The sequence below is a fragment of the Aspergillus pseudodeflectus genome (genome assembly GCF_044049435.1).
Source record: "Aspergillus pseudodeflectus strain CBS 756.74 chromosome Unknown BJX68scaffold_3, whole genome shotgun sequence".
In the NCBI taxonomy this organism is placed as follows: Eukaryota; Fungi; Ascomycota; class Eurotiomycetes; order Eurotiales; family Aspergillaceae; genus Aspergillus; species Aspergillus pseudodeflectus.
Window position 1 is genome coordinate 1,324,421 of NW_027263779.1, and position 13,916 is coordinate 1,338,336.

General features: G+C 52.7%; 6 protein-coding genes across 6 annotated transcripts; 2 read left to right on the forward strand and 4 right to left on the reverse strand.

The window, feature by feature from the left end:
• Positions 1–45: 45 nt before the first annotated feature.
• On the reverse strand, positions 46–1,701 carry BJX68DRAFT_276886 (major facilitator superfamily domain-containing protein; the record flags this gene model as incomplete). The annotated part of the gene is made up of 1 exon (XM_071048215.1): positions 46–1,701. The coding sequence occupies exon 1, from the start codon at positions 1,438–1,440 to the stop codon at positions 46–48; it is 1,395 nt and encodes a 464-aa protein (XP_070904613.1). The 5' UTR covers positions 1,441–1,701.
• Positions 1,702–2,503: 802 nt separating this feature from the next.
• Positions 2,504–3,073, forward strand: BJX68DRAFT_262103 (ankyrin repeat domain-containing protein; the record flags this gene model as incomplete). The annotated part of the gene is made up of 1 exon (XM_071044365.1): positions 2,504–3,073. The coding sequence occupies one exon, from the start codon at positions 2,504–2,506 to the stop codon at positions 3,071–3,073; it is 570 nt and encodes a 189-aa protein (XP_070904614.1).
• A 473-nt stretch (positions 3,074–3,546) lies between these two features.
• BJX68DRAFT_226651 (xylulokinase) lies at positions 3,547–5,823 on the reverse strand. The gene is made up of 2 exons (XM_071038546.1): positions 4,933–5,823; positions 3,547–4,857 (listed from the first exon to the last, which is right to left on the reverse strand). Exons 1-2 carry the CDS (start codon positions 5,434–5,436, stop codon positions 3,628–3,630), a joined length of 1,734 nt encoding a protein of 577 aa, XP_070904615.1. The 5' UTR covers positions 5,437–5,823; the 3' UTR covers positions 3,547–3,627.
• Positions 5,824–6,759: 936 nt separating this feature from the next.
• On the reverse strand, positions 6,760–8,045 carry BJX68DRAFT_262105 (cation diffusion facilitator family transporter; the record flags this gene model as incomplete). The annotated part of the gene is made up of 2 exons (XM_071044366.1): positions 6,760–7,415; positions 7,490–8,045. The coding sequence occupies 2 exons, from the start codon at positions 8,043–8,045 to the stop codon at positions 6,760–6,762; spliced, it is 1,212 nt and encodes a 403-aa protein (XP_070904616.1).
• Positions 8,046–9,030: 985 nt separating this feature from the next.
• BJX68DRAFT_117584 (transaldolase family protein) lies at positions 9,031–10,872 on the reverse strand. The gene is made up of 7 exons (XM_071036052.1): positions 10,485–10,872; positions 10,369–10,412; positions 10,186–10,314; positions 10,017–10,125; positions 9,725–9,956; positions 9,346–9,670; positions 9,031–9,285 (listed from the first exon to the last, which is right to left on the reverse strand). Exons 1-7 carry the CDS (start codon positions 10,555–10,557, stop codon positions 9,220–9,222), a joined length of 978 nt encoding a protein of 325 aa, XP_070904617.1. The 5' UTR covers positions 10,558–10,872; the 3' UTR covers positions 9,031–9,219.
• A 754-nt stretch (positions 10,873–11,626) lies between these two features.
• Positions 11,627–13,228, forward strand: BJX68DRAFT_226663 (succinate dehydrogenase cytochrome b560 subunit). Its single transcript, XM_071038547.1, has 3 exons — positions 11,627–11,762; positions 11,820–11,910; positions 12,067–13,228. The coding sequence occupies exons 1-3, from the start codon at positions 11,723–11,725 to the stop codon at positions 12,500–12,502; spliced, it is 567 nt and encodes a 188-aa protein (XP_070904618.1). The 5' UTR covers positions 11,627–11,722; the 3' UTR covers positions 12,503–13,228.
• Positions 13,229–13,916: the final 688 nt, after the last annotated feature.

Sequence of the window (13,916 nt, forward strand, 5' to 3'; positions counted from 1 at the left end):
GTCAGGTGAGACTCGCCTTTTGGAACTCATCACTTTTCCGGAGTGTCATACTCTCCACTTCCACGCCTGTCCTAGAGTCGCCTCAATCCTCACCCAGAGACAAGCCAATGTCGCCGCCGTTAACAACACCCCTGTTACAATGCCCGCCCGCTCATAGATATACGATGAAGTGAGCGCCCCAGACTTGGGAATCAGCATCCCCGTCAACGGCGTCCCAATGAGCGCGCCCACGCCACGGATGAGATACAGAGCACCATTGACGCTAGTAAAGTGCTGGACGCCGAACAGCTCGATCAGCGAAGCAGGAAAGAGCGAGATGTACGCACTCGCAAAGGCACCATACAGGATTGTGAACACGATAAACAGTGCGTCGGCACTTGCTTTTGAGACTTCTCCCGTATGGAACATGGACGGGATCCAGAAGGCGAAAACAGCCACGGCGCTCAACAGCGTTGTTGCGACGAGAGCATTGATCCGTCCGTATCGGTCAGCACAGTATCCGATTACAATGCGCGAGACGAAATTCGAGGCATTGTTGAGCGTGATGAAGTTCGCTGCCGTCGTGGCATTGTACCCGAGTGTACTTGCATATGCCGCGTAGAAGAACAGCGGCGTCGAGTATCCCGCAGACTGCAGGAAACAGCCCAATCCCTGCGCGAGGAACCGCTTCGAGCGCGCCACGCGATAGTTGACCACTGGCGCCTTCATCCAGCCGCTTCGTCGTCGGAGACCCTGCGTCTGGATACGAACTTGCTCCTCGAATTTGGGCTCCCAGCGAAGCGCATAGCCAGCAACAGACACAAGGACGAGAGAAATGCACCCGGAGATCCGCAACGCATTCCTGAATCCCAAGTGTGTTATCATTGCACGCAAAGCCGGCGGCCAAATCATACCTCCAACTGCTGAACCCGAGATAATCACTCCCATGGCTAACCCCCTCCGCTTATCAAACCACGTCGGCGCAACACTCATCGTAGGCACATACGCAAGACACGTCCCAATCCCCAGGAGCATACCCTGTGTAAGGGCAAAATGCCACAGCGCCTTCCCAAAGCTAGACAGGATGTACGCGATCCCAAATACCCACCCTCCAGCAACAATTACGGCCTGCGGGGAGTAGATCTTTGCCCAGTGCATTGCAAATGGCCCACCCATGGACATTAACGCGATGGCGAGGATGCCGACGAGGTTTATCAGGGCTGTTGAGCTCCCTGTGAAGGGAGTGTCGTCGACTCTGGCCATCTCCTCGTAGAGAGATTGGTAGACGCCATAGGAGAAGATGAATGCGCATGTTGTGGACATGACAAGGAAGCCAGCGATCACGACTCGTGCATAGTGCCAGGTGGGATGGTCCTGCTCGGTTGAGGTCTGCAGTGGTGCCTGCGGTTCTCCGGGCAATGCGTGCGTATCGATGCGGGCTATCTCAATGTCATCTCCCATGATGATAGATGGTTTCTTTACCGTCAAGAAGAGGGGTAGAGAGGGGTTAACGAGATCTCTGATGCGGAAATTTTGTCTCCATATCCGATGGATAAAGATTTAGCAGCGGCTCTAGTGTGGACATGATCATCCAGTGGCGTCTTGGAGATGCTTGGAGATGCGGAGTAATCGTACCCTTACTACTTCGAGTAATCTGGCTTCGACGACTCCTTGAGAAGTTGAGGCCACGAATCTACTCGTTTGGAGTACTCTCTCCTCCGATACGACCTCACTCCTCAGTGATCACCAACGAAAGACTCACTAGTTCGTTGCTGTGCCACACAGAATACGAGGCTGAACCCCATCCCAAGAACCACATAAGAATGTTCTAATCCAAGATGTCGAACTCAAGTATCGAGTTTTTCACATCATCTCCCTTTCAGCTCCACCAAGCAAGCTCATCACGCTCATCGCCGGAACCCTCGAAGCAGAGCGAGACCTAAGCGCCTTCTCCCGCTGCAACCACGAACTACACGCATAGCTATATGGCAAACTACTCACAACACAACATTAACACCACCAGAGCTCAGCACTACAGTATGCAGCAAGACACGGGAACCTCGCACTGGCAACTCAAATGATCTCGCTCGGCGCCCCCATCGAGACGCCCGCGGAGTACAAATCCGCAACCGCTATACTATGCCGCGAAGAAACGGACACGCTCCTATAGTAGACTTGCTCCTTGCGCGCGGCGCCAATCCAGATCTCGCACTTAATGGAAAGCGAGCGCCTCTAAGTGCTCTGCCGAAGCTGGACACGCGCATGTTGTGAAGATCCTGCTCAACCGGGACGATGTAGACCCCAACGCAGAGAAACCGACTCCCTTTGGGCTCGCCTATTACGGGGGCCAAGAGGACGTGATTTGAATTTTCCTCAACAACCAAGTGTTGGAGGCCCCTGTCTGCAACGCACATCTGGCCCCCTTTTAGGGGCTGTCGTTAGAGAACACGAGGGAACTGTCCGGCTAGGTAGTACTCAACGACGGCCGGTTCGATCGAATCACGATCCGAACCACTCTGTACTGATGTGTGCTGTTGAAAGGGGTCTTGAACGTATAATACGGCTGCTGCTAGAACATAGTGCGGATCCCAACGTGCACAACCAGTCAATAGGTCTCACAGCGACATACTTTGCAGTTAGTGCGGATAATGACGCGGTGTTACGGCTGTTCCTCGCCCGCAAGGACGTGGATCGGAACATGGAGTGCGAGAGTTCCCGCATGGGGTTTCTCCTCTACGCTGCCTCCGTGGGGAGTGTCACCGTGCTCAAAACGCTGTTGGATAATCCCGCGGTAGACGTGCACTCGAAGGATAACCACTATCGGAACGCACTGCTCGTGGCAATGCACCATGAGAAAGAGGAAGCGGCGAAGGTGCTTTTGGCCGACGGCTGGATTTGCCTGAACGAAGGCGATATAGAAAATGGGCGTCCGCTAGCGTACGCAGCATCCAAAGGTTGGACGGATATCGTGGATCTTCTTCTCGAGTCCGGGGCTGATATAGAGCATCCAGACGACTCTGGTCAGACAGCACTATTTCACGCGACAGGGGCAACGTCCAACATGCTACTCGAACGGGCCCGCCTGCTGGGATAACACTAGCCGGAGTCAACTGTCCTAGGCGGCGCCTGCAGGATCAAGAGATGTCATTGACTTTCTTCTCGCGCACGGCGCCGAGCTTGATTCTAGAGACTGTCAGGGATGGACGATCTGTTTAGGAGCATGTTCATGAAAGAGAAAGCAGCCGAGCTCTTGCTTGAACGAGGGGCAGACTCTGGTTAATAAAGGCCGCACGCCGTTACTGCTGGAGTGATGGTATCGCCGTGGTGGCCTCTACGCGTAGAGAGCGCTGTCAGGAACCTACTGGGGTGGGGCGTCGATTCCAATGCCAGAGACAAGAGTGGCCGGACGGCGTTTTCGCTGGCGGCTGAGTTTACCTTGCATGGGAAAATGATATTGCTGCTTGAACACGAAGGAACGGACCGTGACCCAGTGGATGACCAGGGTCGGTCGTCATCCTGTTAAGCGCCATTTGTCGAGTTTAAAAACTACGATGTCAAGACAGAGGATGATATCAGGGAGTCTATTGATATTCTAGAAACTTGTGCTTTGAGAACTTTACCTCGCATATATGTCTAATTATTGTCCATCTAGCACGAACTCTTCTTGGCCTCTTGCTCCAGCACTTGCAACTCCATCTTCTCGAAGCCCTCAACGGCTTTGCCATATCTCTCGAAGGCTTCCTTCTGGTAGCCGTCGGCGATCTTCTCGATGAATTCCTCCTCGTGCCAGCGTTGCCCGATAAGGTCCTCAAAGGTCTGTCCGTTTGATCGCTCTAGGGCCCAAACGGCCTTGTAAGCTGCGCCCAGCGCACAGGCGTTGTCACCAATTTCAAGCTTATACACGCCGTCACTGCCACCAAGAATTTCACCCGCAATCTTGGCGATGGTCTTGTTCTTGGACCCGCCGCCGACGAGATAGACTCGGCGCGGCTGCGCGGGCATTCCCTCCTTGCGACTTGATGTGAGACCGCGGGATCGGAGACGCAGAGACAGAAGTTGGCTCTCAATAATCGCACGTGCTTCATCATCCGGCTTGTTCCATCCATCTTCAGTCTCGGTCAGGCTCCCATCAGCGGGATTATAGTTGAAGTACCACTGTCCGGGAGGCAGGTTCGGTACGATTTCCGGCCTCGGGAAGAACAGGCCCATCTTCATGGGGTCAGAGTCTGACTTCTGGCACAGAGGCGCGGTCTGTAGGGCGATGCTGTCAAAGTTCGCCCACGGGTTGGACAGGTTCTTTTCGCCCTTCTTCTCATTTATTGCGTCGCGTACCTTTTCGCGTGCGAGACCGCCGTTCTTATAGCACAGCATGAACATGTACAGGCCGGGTGTGGTGGGGTGGTTGAAGAAGTGGGTTGCTGGGTCCGGCTTGTAGCTCGGCGTGGACATGAGGAAGGTAGTTGATGTTCCCAGGGAGACCATCGCATCAGATGGCCGCAGGGGCAATGCCAGGATAGTGGCTGGGTTGTCCCCCGTGGATGGGATAACTGTGCAGTCGGGGCTGAAGCCGTATCGGTCGACATAGTAACGGTGTACCTTGCCTAGATCGGCACCACCATCTTTGGGGACATCGCCGAGCTTCTTCTTCAGGTCCTCGGCGCCAGAAGAGCCGGCGCAGAGCTTGATGAGCTCCTCGTGGTAGGTGCCCTTGGGAATATCCCACAGGTTCATACCACAGACGTCTGAAATATCAAACGGGGCAATGTGACCGAGGAACAAGGACGCCAGGAAAGACGACACCAGCGAGATCCTCAGTGTCTTCTTGTATACATCAGGATACTTTCGCTGGAATCGCAGGATTTGCGGGCCGGTGAATCGCTATACGCAGCCCATTAGCAATTGTCAAAACACTGCCCGCAAAGGCCTTCGCAGAAAGAATTGGAGCAAACTCACATGATGCGCCTTACTCCCCGTCGCAACCGCCAAAGCCTCTACACCTCCCAAGAACTCATCAAACTCATCACACTCCTTCTGCGTACTTGCATCCTGCCAATTGGGACTATACGGGTGCGAGAACGCCCCACTAAGCTGCTCCTCAAGGGTCCTCTTCTCATCCAACCCCTTCAACAACGCCTCAGCCTCCTGTCCCCAGTACACACTCCCATGCTGCTGCCCCGCACCACTGATCCCGCGCACGAGACTAAAGTCGAGGCCCTGTTTGCGCAGGTCGCTCAACACGCTATCGAGCGCCTGGAGCCACATGGCGACGGGAGCGATGACTTCATGTTCGACCTCGTTGGTGATGACTCCCTTTTTGATGGGGAAGCCGCGGGAGTCGGCGTCGAAGTCGAACTTCGAGAGGTAGACCACTTTTAGGTCGGAGTTTACGACGAGGCCTTTTAGTTGTTGGGTGGAGAGGTCGAAGCCGATGTAGAGTGGGCCCTTTGCGGTGGCCATTGTGCGTAGTATGTGGTGGTTATGTTCAAAGCGGCTTGCGGGGGATCTGTTGGAGAAGGAGGAAAGGCGCGGATGACGTCGCGGGGTTGGGAGTCTTGAAGCTCGCTCGGCTCACGATATGTAGGGTATATGCACAGAAATTCCTCAATCGCTAATAGAATGTGCGATAGGGCCAGTGTCCTAAATGCGACGCAGAAGAGGAAAAGGAAACGCAAATCCACAGTAATGGAAACGGTTATGGTGGAGAGTCGAATGTGAGGATCACCGCGGATGGGGGTTGCGTGGGAGCTTTATACTGCGGTCAATTCGTAAGGCATTACTTTTTCTAAATGCAGAACGAGCTAATCAATCTTATATTTGGCACATGACACTGACACCAAGATGATGGATTTATCCTCGTTCTTCTAGAAGCTAACGCAGATTAGCCAAAAGATCGACTCCGACTGTTCTGCCCCTCCAGTGCCCCAGGGACTTTGAGCATCGCGGGGGTGAATTGATCTCCGGCTGATGTCACCGAGACCCTCGATTGGCATGTTACTGTGTGGTAACCCCGACGTAAGGATGAAGACCGCCGCGGCGGAGGTACCGGAGCGTGGCAAGGAGAAGTCCAGCTCTCCTCTGTTGATGTAGAATTGAGTATTGTTCCAATGTTGAGGACAAAATTGATCATGGTGGAGTGATGAGTCGAACTCACCCGCCGGGAATTTGCCCGGTTAAATTCGATCGAGGTCTGGATGCTCCGCACGAATTCAACCGAGAACCAGCAGCTCGGTCAGAGATTCCAGTTGTTGACGAAAGGGGTATAGGGCACTAGTTTCAGAGAGCTGTCTAGATCTCTTGGACAGCTCATCTCAGGGCTGACGAGTGACGAGTGACGAGCCAGCAGGGAGGGAGTCGTTCATTCGCTATCAAACATGGCGGCCAAGGGTAAACCTGGTATATGTAGCCGACAGAATACATAAAATATCGTGCATGACCTGTCAATTGTTTATTCGCTCTTTTTATATAGAAACAGTTGTAATATCCCGCTGAAACACAAGATCTGTATGCTGCCGAGTTCTGAAGCCCGCCCTCTCATCCTCATCGCGTCTTCGCACCTGACCTTGAGCATCTTCCATTCGAACAGTCTTTATTTGCTTTCACTTTCGCTCTTTTAACTCTATTTCCCACCGGTCGAACTTCCGAGTTATCCAATCCAGCTTCCTCCTGCACATTTCCGGGTATCACATCCATAATACACGAGCATACTATCCACCAAAACTTCGCTTTATATGGAACAACAAATGACACAAAATCCAAAACAGTTAGACATTCCAGGCCGATTCAACGCCGTCTCCGGGTGGAATTCTCGTGACCGTGTTTGTGCTCGTGCCCATGCTCATTCTCGTGGTGAGCGTGCGCCTCTTCCTCAACACCATCCTCGGGCTCAGGATTTGCTTGGCTGATGACTTCAGGAGCGATAAACTCCTCGGAAAAGTCTAGACTTTCCTGTTCAAGGGGGATAAATCGGACCTTGACGCGCTTGACGCCGCGGAGGCTGGATCCAATGGTCGCTCGAACTCGTTCTTCGATCTCCCTCGAGCGTTGAATCGACCATACCCCTGGTACAGCCAATTCAACATCCATGAGGTAGTTCTGTCCCGACTTCATGCCTTGTACGTCGCGAATTTTGACCTGGCCGCCCTCGTTTATCGTAGCGAGTGCCTTGGCTGCGGCCTTTTGAACAGCTGTCTTGATCTCGTCGTCAACGGTGGTGTCCGCCAGTTCTAGGAGCGATGTACGAGTGTTGCCCCATCCTGCCTTGATAACCATGAGTGAAATGAGCAGGCCGCCCACGGGATCCAGCCAGGAGGCGTCCTGGAACAGATAGCTTCCGCCGATTGTGAATAGTGCAACGATACTTGTGAGGGAGTCAACTCGATGGTGGATAGCGTTCGACGCGAGAACTGACGATTTGCGTTCAACGGCGACCTTCATGGCTGCAAAGGAAAGACTCGGTTAGCTGGCTGCTGTACCCAAAACACGAAAAGAAGACAAGAAGAGAGGCACTCACTAGCATGGTAAAGCCACTCCTTCACAATTATGGAACCCGCCGCGAGCCAGGCAGCATGAATGCTAGGCCCGAGAACATCAACTCCATGACTGTGAGAGTGGCTGTGGCCGTGGCCCAGATCCAAATGAGAAATCGCCTGCGCTGCCTCGGGGAAGAACTGATCCAGCAAAACTTGTCCGGAATTCAAACCCATGAAAACACCTCCGCAGAGAAGAAGCCCGCTTACTCCTAGCGCACCGATGCTCTCAATCTTCCCGTAACCGTTTGGGAACCGTTCACTCGGAGGCTTCAGCGACCACGCGACAGTACCCAGTGTGAGAAAGTCCGAAACCAAATCCGTGAGAGCATGATAGGCATCAGCAATCAGAGCTTGCGAATGGAAAACATAACCGCCAATGAATTTGCCAATCGCCATTGCAAGATTCGCGACCAGGCCGAGGCGCGTAATCCGGACGCCGGCGTCGTGTGTGTTGGTAGAGGTGAGGTATGCGTTTCCGCCATGGTGATGGTGGTGGTGGTGGCCGTGGCCACCGTGGTCGCGTGTCTGAACCGCCATGAATGTAGTTGTGGTGCTTGGTGTCGTGGCGGAAGTTGTAGATGTGGTCAATAGGGATAACGGCGGAACGGGGCGGGCGCGGACATTTGAGGACAAAGGACAGGGATGAGCCGGAGAATATGAGCCCCTTGGGCGAAAGAGCGAAGTAGCGGTTGTGCGCAAGACTCGAACCTGCGACGGAGACGAACGCGCAAGCGGAGGACGAGTCAACCGGGGTCGTCCTCTCAAGATGTAACGACGGAGCAAGGCTGAAGCTGGTGCTGGTGATGGATGGGCCCTGCACCACAGGGGCTGCGTCAGCGGCATCCCCCCAAACTGAACCACCACCACTCCCACAACTTCACTAACTCCTCCTAGTGGAACGGCAGGTCGTAAAAAGGAAATGCAAAAAGTCAGAAAATAGCCAAATTAGAATTCCACCCGCTCGGATTCGTCAACAAAGGACACTGTGTTCTTCTCCAGCGGCCCCGGACTGGCCCATTCTTCTTCAGGAATGACTCGAGTACCGTGCTGGGAGGAGAGGGGAAGAAGGAGCTCAAATTGGTTGGGAAGCAAAGGGGAAATGTGAGGAGAAATTGGATGCAGTTCACTGGTCCTCTTTTTCTCTGACCCCTTCGTAGTATATGAACCCCAACTACGAATCCGGCAGAGAGGAGCCGACATGCGCTGACAGTCTCAGTCGATGCAGCGCCTGGTTCGGGTCGGGTGGGCTTTATGTTGTCCCGATCGAATCCGCAAAAAGTTGGAGACCTTGGAGTCGTGATATTATTCTTTTCTTGATTTCGATCTTTATCTGATCGATAATCGATTTTCGTCGCGCGTAGGCTAGGATTTTAGGATGTTTTACGTGCGTTTCCTACTCACTCGCCCCAGTCTTAGCTTGATTACAAGCATCACCGTCATGTCGCGTGCTCAGCCTTGACTCTAGTCGCGTCCTTGTTGCAGATTCTTCAGTATACCCGATGACGTACGTGCATTCGCACTCCGATTCCGGAGCATATCATTCGAGGCTTCAGTGGAGACTGGATACGGAGTACAGCAGTGTGTTTCGCTTGCGCGACACTTTATCATCATCACTCATGGTCAAGTTCGTTCAGCTAGTGGTCAGATTGGGGCACTATGATTCTTATTCATCGCTTTGCGGCACACGGTCATTGCCTGTTGCCTCCGGCCACTAAAGCCGCTTTCCGCCCATCAAGGCAATTAGGTCGTCTTGCATCTCGCAGAATATATTAATGGCCTATTACATGTCAACATCTCAAGTATCCAGTAGTCAGCAGGAAAGTTTCCAGAGACATACCTGTGTCAGTTTTTCCTCGCTCGCTCCGCGTTCTGCACGACTGAATTCTAGTCGGTAAACAGACTCCCTGTTCACATACGAGGTCTGAGCTTCTGGTTTCGGGAAATCGGCGTCAAACAACGACTTGGTCTGCGAGGTGAATCCAGGCTGTGAAAGCTGCTGCAGCAGACCGGGCGAAATAGTGATATGATGCACACCGGCGAGCGCATATATCTCGTCTGTGGAGGTCAAGCTCGCAGGGAGAACCTGCGTCTTGGCGCCTATGCTTTCATAGTATTTCTGGAGCGAGACACAGAGAGGGAGCAGCTTCCCGGGGTCTACAAATCTGCCAGTCATTCAGAACACATGCTTGACGCTGGGGCCCCGTAACAGAACTTACCCAGGCTCGAAATGCACCTTCAGTTGATTCACATATGGAGCGATGTAGGTACAGCCCACCTCAGCGGCGAGGACGGCTTGGACGAAGGTGAACAGGGTTGTGGCCAGTGTGCGGACGCCTGCTAGTTCAAGGGTCCGGCATGCCATCAAGCCTTCCCAAGTGCTCGGTATCTTGATGCAGATTCTAGTGGTATCAAACGCTGGATTTAGATGCCGGAAGATCTCCACGACTCCTGCACAACGCAAACGCCGGTCAACAATCTCAGATCTCGACAATCATGGTAATGGCTCACTGAAAGCGTTCGCAACGGTCCTCTCGGTTGAGTAGGACTCATAAGGGTTCGTCTGAATGTGAACATATCCTCGAATATGCGGGGCGATTTTCAATGCTAGTTTGACCATCTGCGAAGCGAACTTAGCATGTAAACCGGCGAGTATGGATCTCATAGAAGGTAGACAAACCGCAATCTCGACAGCCAGCTGAGCGATATCGACGCCTTGAAAACGCGGAGAAAGGGCCTCGGCATCTGTAACAGAGGACCGGATCAGGTCCGCGTGCTCAGGCTTGGAGAGCTCTCCAAACGCAATGGCCTGATTGATTAGCTCTATTTCTCTCCATTATTCTTTCAGAAGTGCCCCACTTACTTGGTTAGATGTGCAGTCTTGGAACGGCCCCAAGGTTTTGGCAACTACGAGAAGTTAGTTCCGTCCTCCCTCATACTGACACTGAGAGCCTGGGGGGCGTTTGTAGAGGAAATTACTTTGCTCATCCATAGTGTCACAATCCACAATTGTCCTTTTGCGGAGGATATCAAGTCCAGTTGGGCTCGCCATGGTAGCTGTTTTACAGAGCAGTGACGGATGGGTAGCAAAATGTGAGGATGTGATGGGGTTGAACAATGTCCAAGCCGGGGAGTAACTCCAGATGAGGGGAAATGTGCCGGTACGTAGCACGTCCAGACCGGCGTGCTATATTTATACCGATGCCCGACCCCCAACTTTCCTTCGTTCACATCAGCTGATAAGAACGAAATAGTGACAAGTGACGAGTCATGTTGCTGATCTCGGCTGCATTCTGCATTTAACCTTAGCAGAGTGAGTTGGCAGGCTCGGCCGGCCTTCACCCCAACCTCAACACCTATTGTACGGCATTGAGACAAGGCCACAAATTAGACAGTGGTATCAGATTTAGAATAGGAAGACTGCAAGACAAGCTTGAAGCACGACCTAATATTGTGAAGGATTTAAGGTGCAACGTAGATCTTCAGCCAACTTGAACCGTTCATCTCGGCTCGATATAGATCCAGACTACTCGGTAGCCATGGATGGAACCCCGAACCACGAAGCTTCTTCAATTGCTTGAGAGCATGACCAAGGGAGCTCAGGTGATTGACAAGGCCATTAGGGCTCAAGTCGCGCTTCCTTGAGGAATTGACGCTTGTAGCGAAATTTAAGCCTACTCAGTGGAGATAGGAGCTTTGATAGTCTATTGATACCGCACCGAGTCTACGAAGATTTTGTAACCCTGATATGAAACCCTTTCCTTTCATGGAAAGAAAGAACTGGGCGATTAACGACGGGATGGATTCCTCTCAGGGATCTCATTGACTTCTGCGGTCGCGACAGAATGCCGAACCAGTGAAGCCTCGCTGAGCACGTCAACATCATTCCGAATGGTAGACAACGTGGGCTGAGTCCCATGGAGAGAAAGAGAGAGAAGAAGAGGAAGCTTGGAAAAAGAGAAAGGGTCGGGAAAGTGCGCTGGTGGGATGGAAGAACAAAGTTCCGGGAAGTAATACAACGGCGTTGATTGGCCACATTCCTCTCAGCACACGAAATCCCGTGACTTTGGATGAAACCCGAGGTTAGCCCATCCCGTGATTCCGAGCCGTTGCGAGAGGCTCGGGAATTCAAGGCCACTTTCTTCGAGACGACGACGTGCAGTCCCTTTGTTTGGATTTCGGCCTCTTCACTGTTGCTTGGTTCCAGCAGATTCACAATGATTTCTCAGAAGGTTGCTCAGCAGTCGCTGCGACGGCGTATGTGCATTGAATCCCCGCGAATCCGGCAATTGATCGCTCTCTAACTTCTTCCAGTCGCCGTCCAGCAGCCCTATGCCATGCGGTGGTCTCTCATGAACGCCGCCTCACCTGCCGCCGTTGCTATTGGAAGAAACGTTCAGACAAGGTAAGCGGACAATCTGCAACTTCCGCGACGGGGTTTGGAAGGTTTTCGGTCCTGGGAACAGTCGCTTTTTACGTCATGCGGCGGGTGCCTCTGCCCCATGGGGACCGCCGAGATATTGCAGTGGTATACAGGATAATGCGCTAACAACGCGATTAGATTCGCCGCAACCGACGCGAAGACCACCGATCCCACAAAGCTCCTCGCCGAGCAGCGTCTGCGCCGCCCCGTCGCTCCCCACCTGTCCATCTACCGTCCTCAGATTACCTGGTACGGTAGTGCTGCTCACCGTGTCACTGGTCTTCTCCTGTCCGGCCCTCTTTACCTCTTCGCAACTGCCTACCTTGCCGCTCCCTTGTTCGGCTGGCACCTCGAGTCGGCCTCTCTGGCTGCTGCTTTCGCTGGTCTGTCCGTCGCTGCTCAGGTCGGTCTGAAGAGCTTTTTCGCTTTCCCCTTCACCTACCACTGCTTGAACGGTCTGCGACACTTGACATGGGATCTTGGTCGGGGTATCACCAACAAGCAGGTTGCGCAGAGTGGGTGGCTTGTGGTTGGCGTGAGCGCCGTTACCGCTCTTTTCCTTGCTTTCCTTTAGATTCTCCATGTCATGCCTATGTTTGCGATTTCAAAATTTGTTCTTCTTGCAATATATTTACACCGGTGCTTTGAGGACTGATCATTAAATGGAATATATCTTTTGTGTTGCATCATATCTTCATTCGGGCATTGCCAGTCTTGCCTCCCAGCAGGGATTCGACATTGGGACCTCAAATGTCGCAGTCCCCGAGACCACGGGATGAAGCCTCAAAGAAAAAAAAAGAACAGCGGAGCGGGGTTGCCAAAGAAGTGGTGACATCCGTTGCCAGACTGTCGCTGGTATTGCTGAGATCGCGAACTGCTAACTCTTATCTTAGTCGGGAAAGGTCCTACCATGAAGTGCTTGGATATGAGCATGAATTTGGAAGCAACGTTCTGGCATGTTTTGGTGACAAATAAGCTGGGGGAAAACAGACAATCTTGGAAGAACTGCATTATCCCATCTCTAGTACCCTCGCATTTGTTCTCCCTCAACAATCTAAATCACTTTCCAGGCAGTCTATCGATTAACTCCCAATCGCCACGGTTCCCTCAAATAAGTCATCTCGGGATGTACAGTGTTTTAGGTCGGTTATCTCGCTTCGTGTCATCGTTGAATATGCGGCCGTTGATTCGCACTAGGTTCTCTGCTCAGTCTCGACGGGTCAATTCAGAGCCAACAATCCATCCACGAAAGTCTTACCTATGATCTCGTTTATCTGCAATGAACCCCCAAGAAACCGTGACCGGTGTGCGGGAGCCCTACGCAGGGCTTGGAGGAGGGTTCGCAGGAAAAGGTCTGGGTGACGGCGGATCTTGTACCGAGAAATCTCGCGTCCTGTTTCCCTCTTCGCAGACTTGTGGTGCTCGTTGCCTCGCCACTGGAGCAATGATATGCATGGAGAGAATACTGTTGGGAATCATCTCGCTTGGTCCGGAGGCCATGGTGTGAAGCAAAGGGCGCTTTCTCGGTGATTTTCGATAGACGTTATGGCACGGGATATAAAGGCAAAGGTATCCGGCAACGGTCCTTGTGACTGTCTCTAGTGTGGATTGGGAGTGATGGTAGTAAAAGGTCTTTGTTCTCAACAATGAACTTGAGAGTCTTCTCTCTGACACCAGACTAACGCTCTATTTAAGATCCCAGGCCCTCAGCCCGGTTCCGAACCCGAGAGATTGTCTCCGTTGAACGAGTTGTACACCGCTCGAACCACGCCATCCAATCTACGGGAAGAGACCGCGCGGATATGACAAATTCCAAGTCGATCTTCTTGTGGTGGGATCAGATCTAAAGCCGTCCTCACTTGTTTCTGCAAGGGCCCGACGGAAGGCTAGTTGTATAGAATGTCAGACAGAGCGCTTGTTGCCGGCAGGCTCCGGCCACATACAACAAGACCATTCCTGAGGCGCAGCAGGGCTACAAATCTTCTGCC

What these genes read in the sequence shown, in the direction of transcription:
- BJX68DRAFT_226651 (XM_071038546.1), bottom strand. Translation starts at nt 5,436, where the DNA reads ATGGCCACCGCAAAGGGCCCACTCTACATCGGCTTCGACCTCTCCACC. An exon ending in CGGGGAGTAAGGCGCATCAT is followed by an intron (nt 4,858 to 4,932) that starts GTGAGTTTGCTC and finishes GGCTGCGTATAG; the next exon opens with CGATTCACCGGCCCGCAAAT.
- BJX68DRAFT_117584 (XM_071036052.1), bottom strand. Translation starts at nt 10,557, where the DNA reads ATGGCGAGCCCAACTGGACTTGATATCCTCCGCAAAAGGACAATTGTG. An exon ending in GACCGTTGCGAACGCTTTCA is followed by an intron (nt 9,957 to 10,016) that starts GTGAGCCATTAC and finishes TGCGTTGTGCAG; the next exon opens with GAGTCGTGGAGATCTTCCGG. An exon ending in AAGGTGCATTTCGAGCCTGG is followed by an intron (nt 9,671 to 9,724) that starts GTAAGTTCTGTT and finishes AATGACTGGCAG; the next exon opens with ATTTGTAGACCCCGGGAAGC.
- BJX68DRAFT_226663 (XM_071038547.1), top strand. Translation starts at nt 11,723, where the DNA reads ATGATTTCTCAGAAGGTTGCTCAGCAGTCGCTGCGACGGC. An exon ending in TCAGCAGTCGCTGCGACGGC is followed by an intron (nt 11,763 to 11,819) that starts GTATGTGCATTG and finishes AACTTCTTCCAG; the next exon opens with TCGCCGTCCAGCAGCCCTAT. An exon ending in GGAAGAAACGTTCAGACAAG is followed by an intron (nt 11,911 to 12,066) that starts GTAAGCGGACAA and finishes CAACGCGATTAG; the next exon opens with ATTCGCCGCAACCGACGCGA.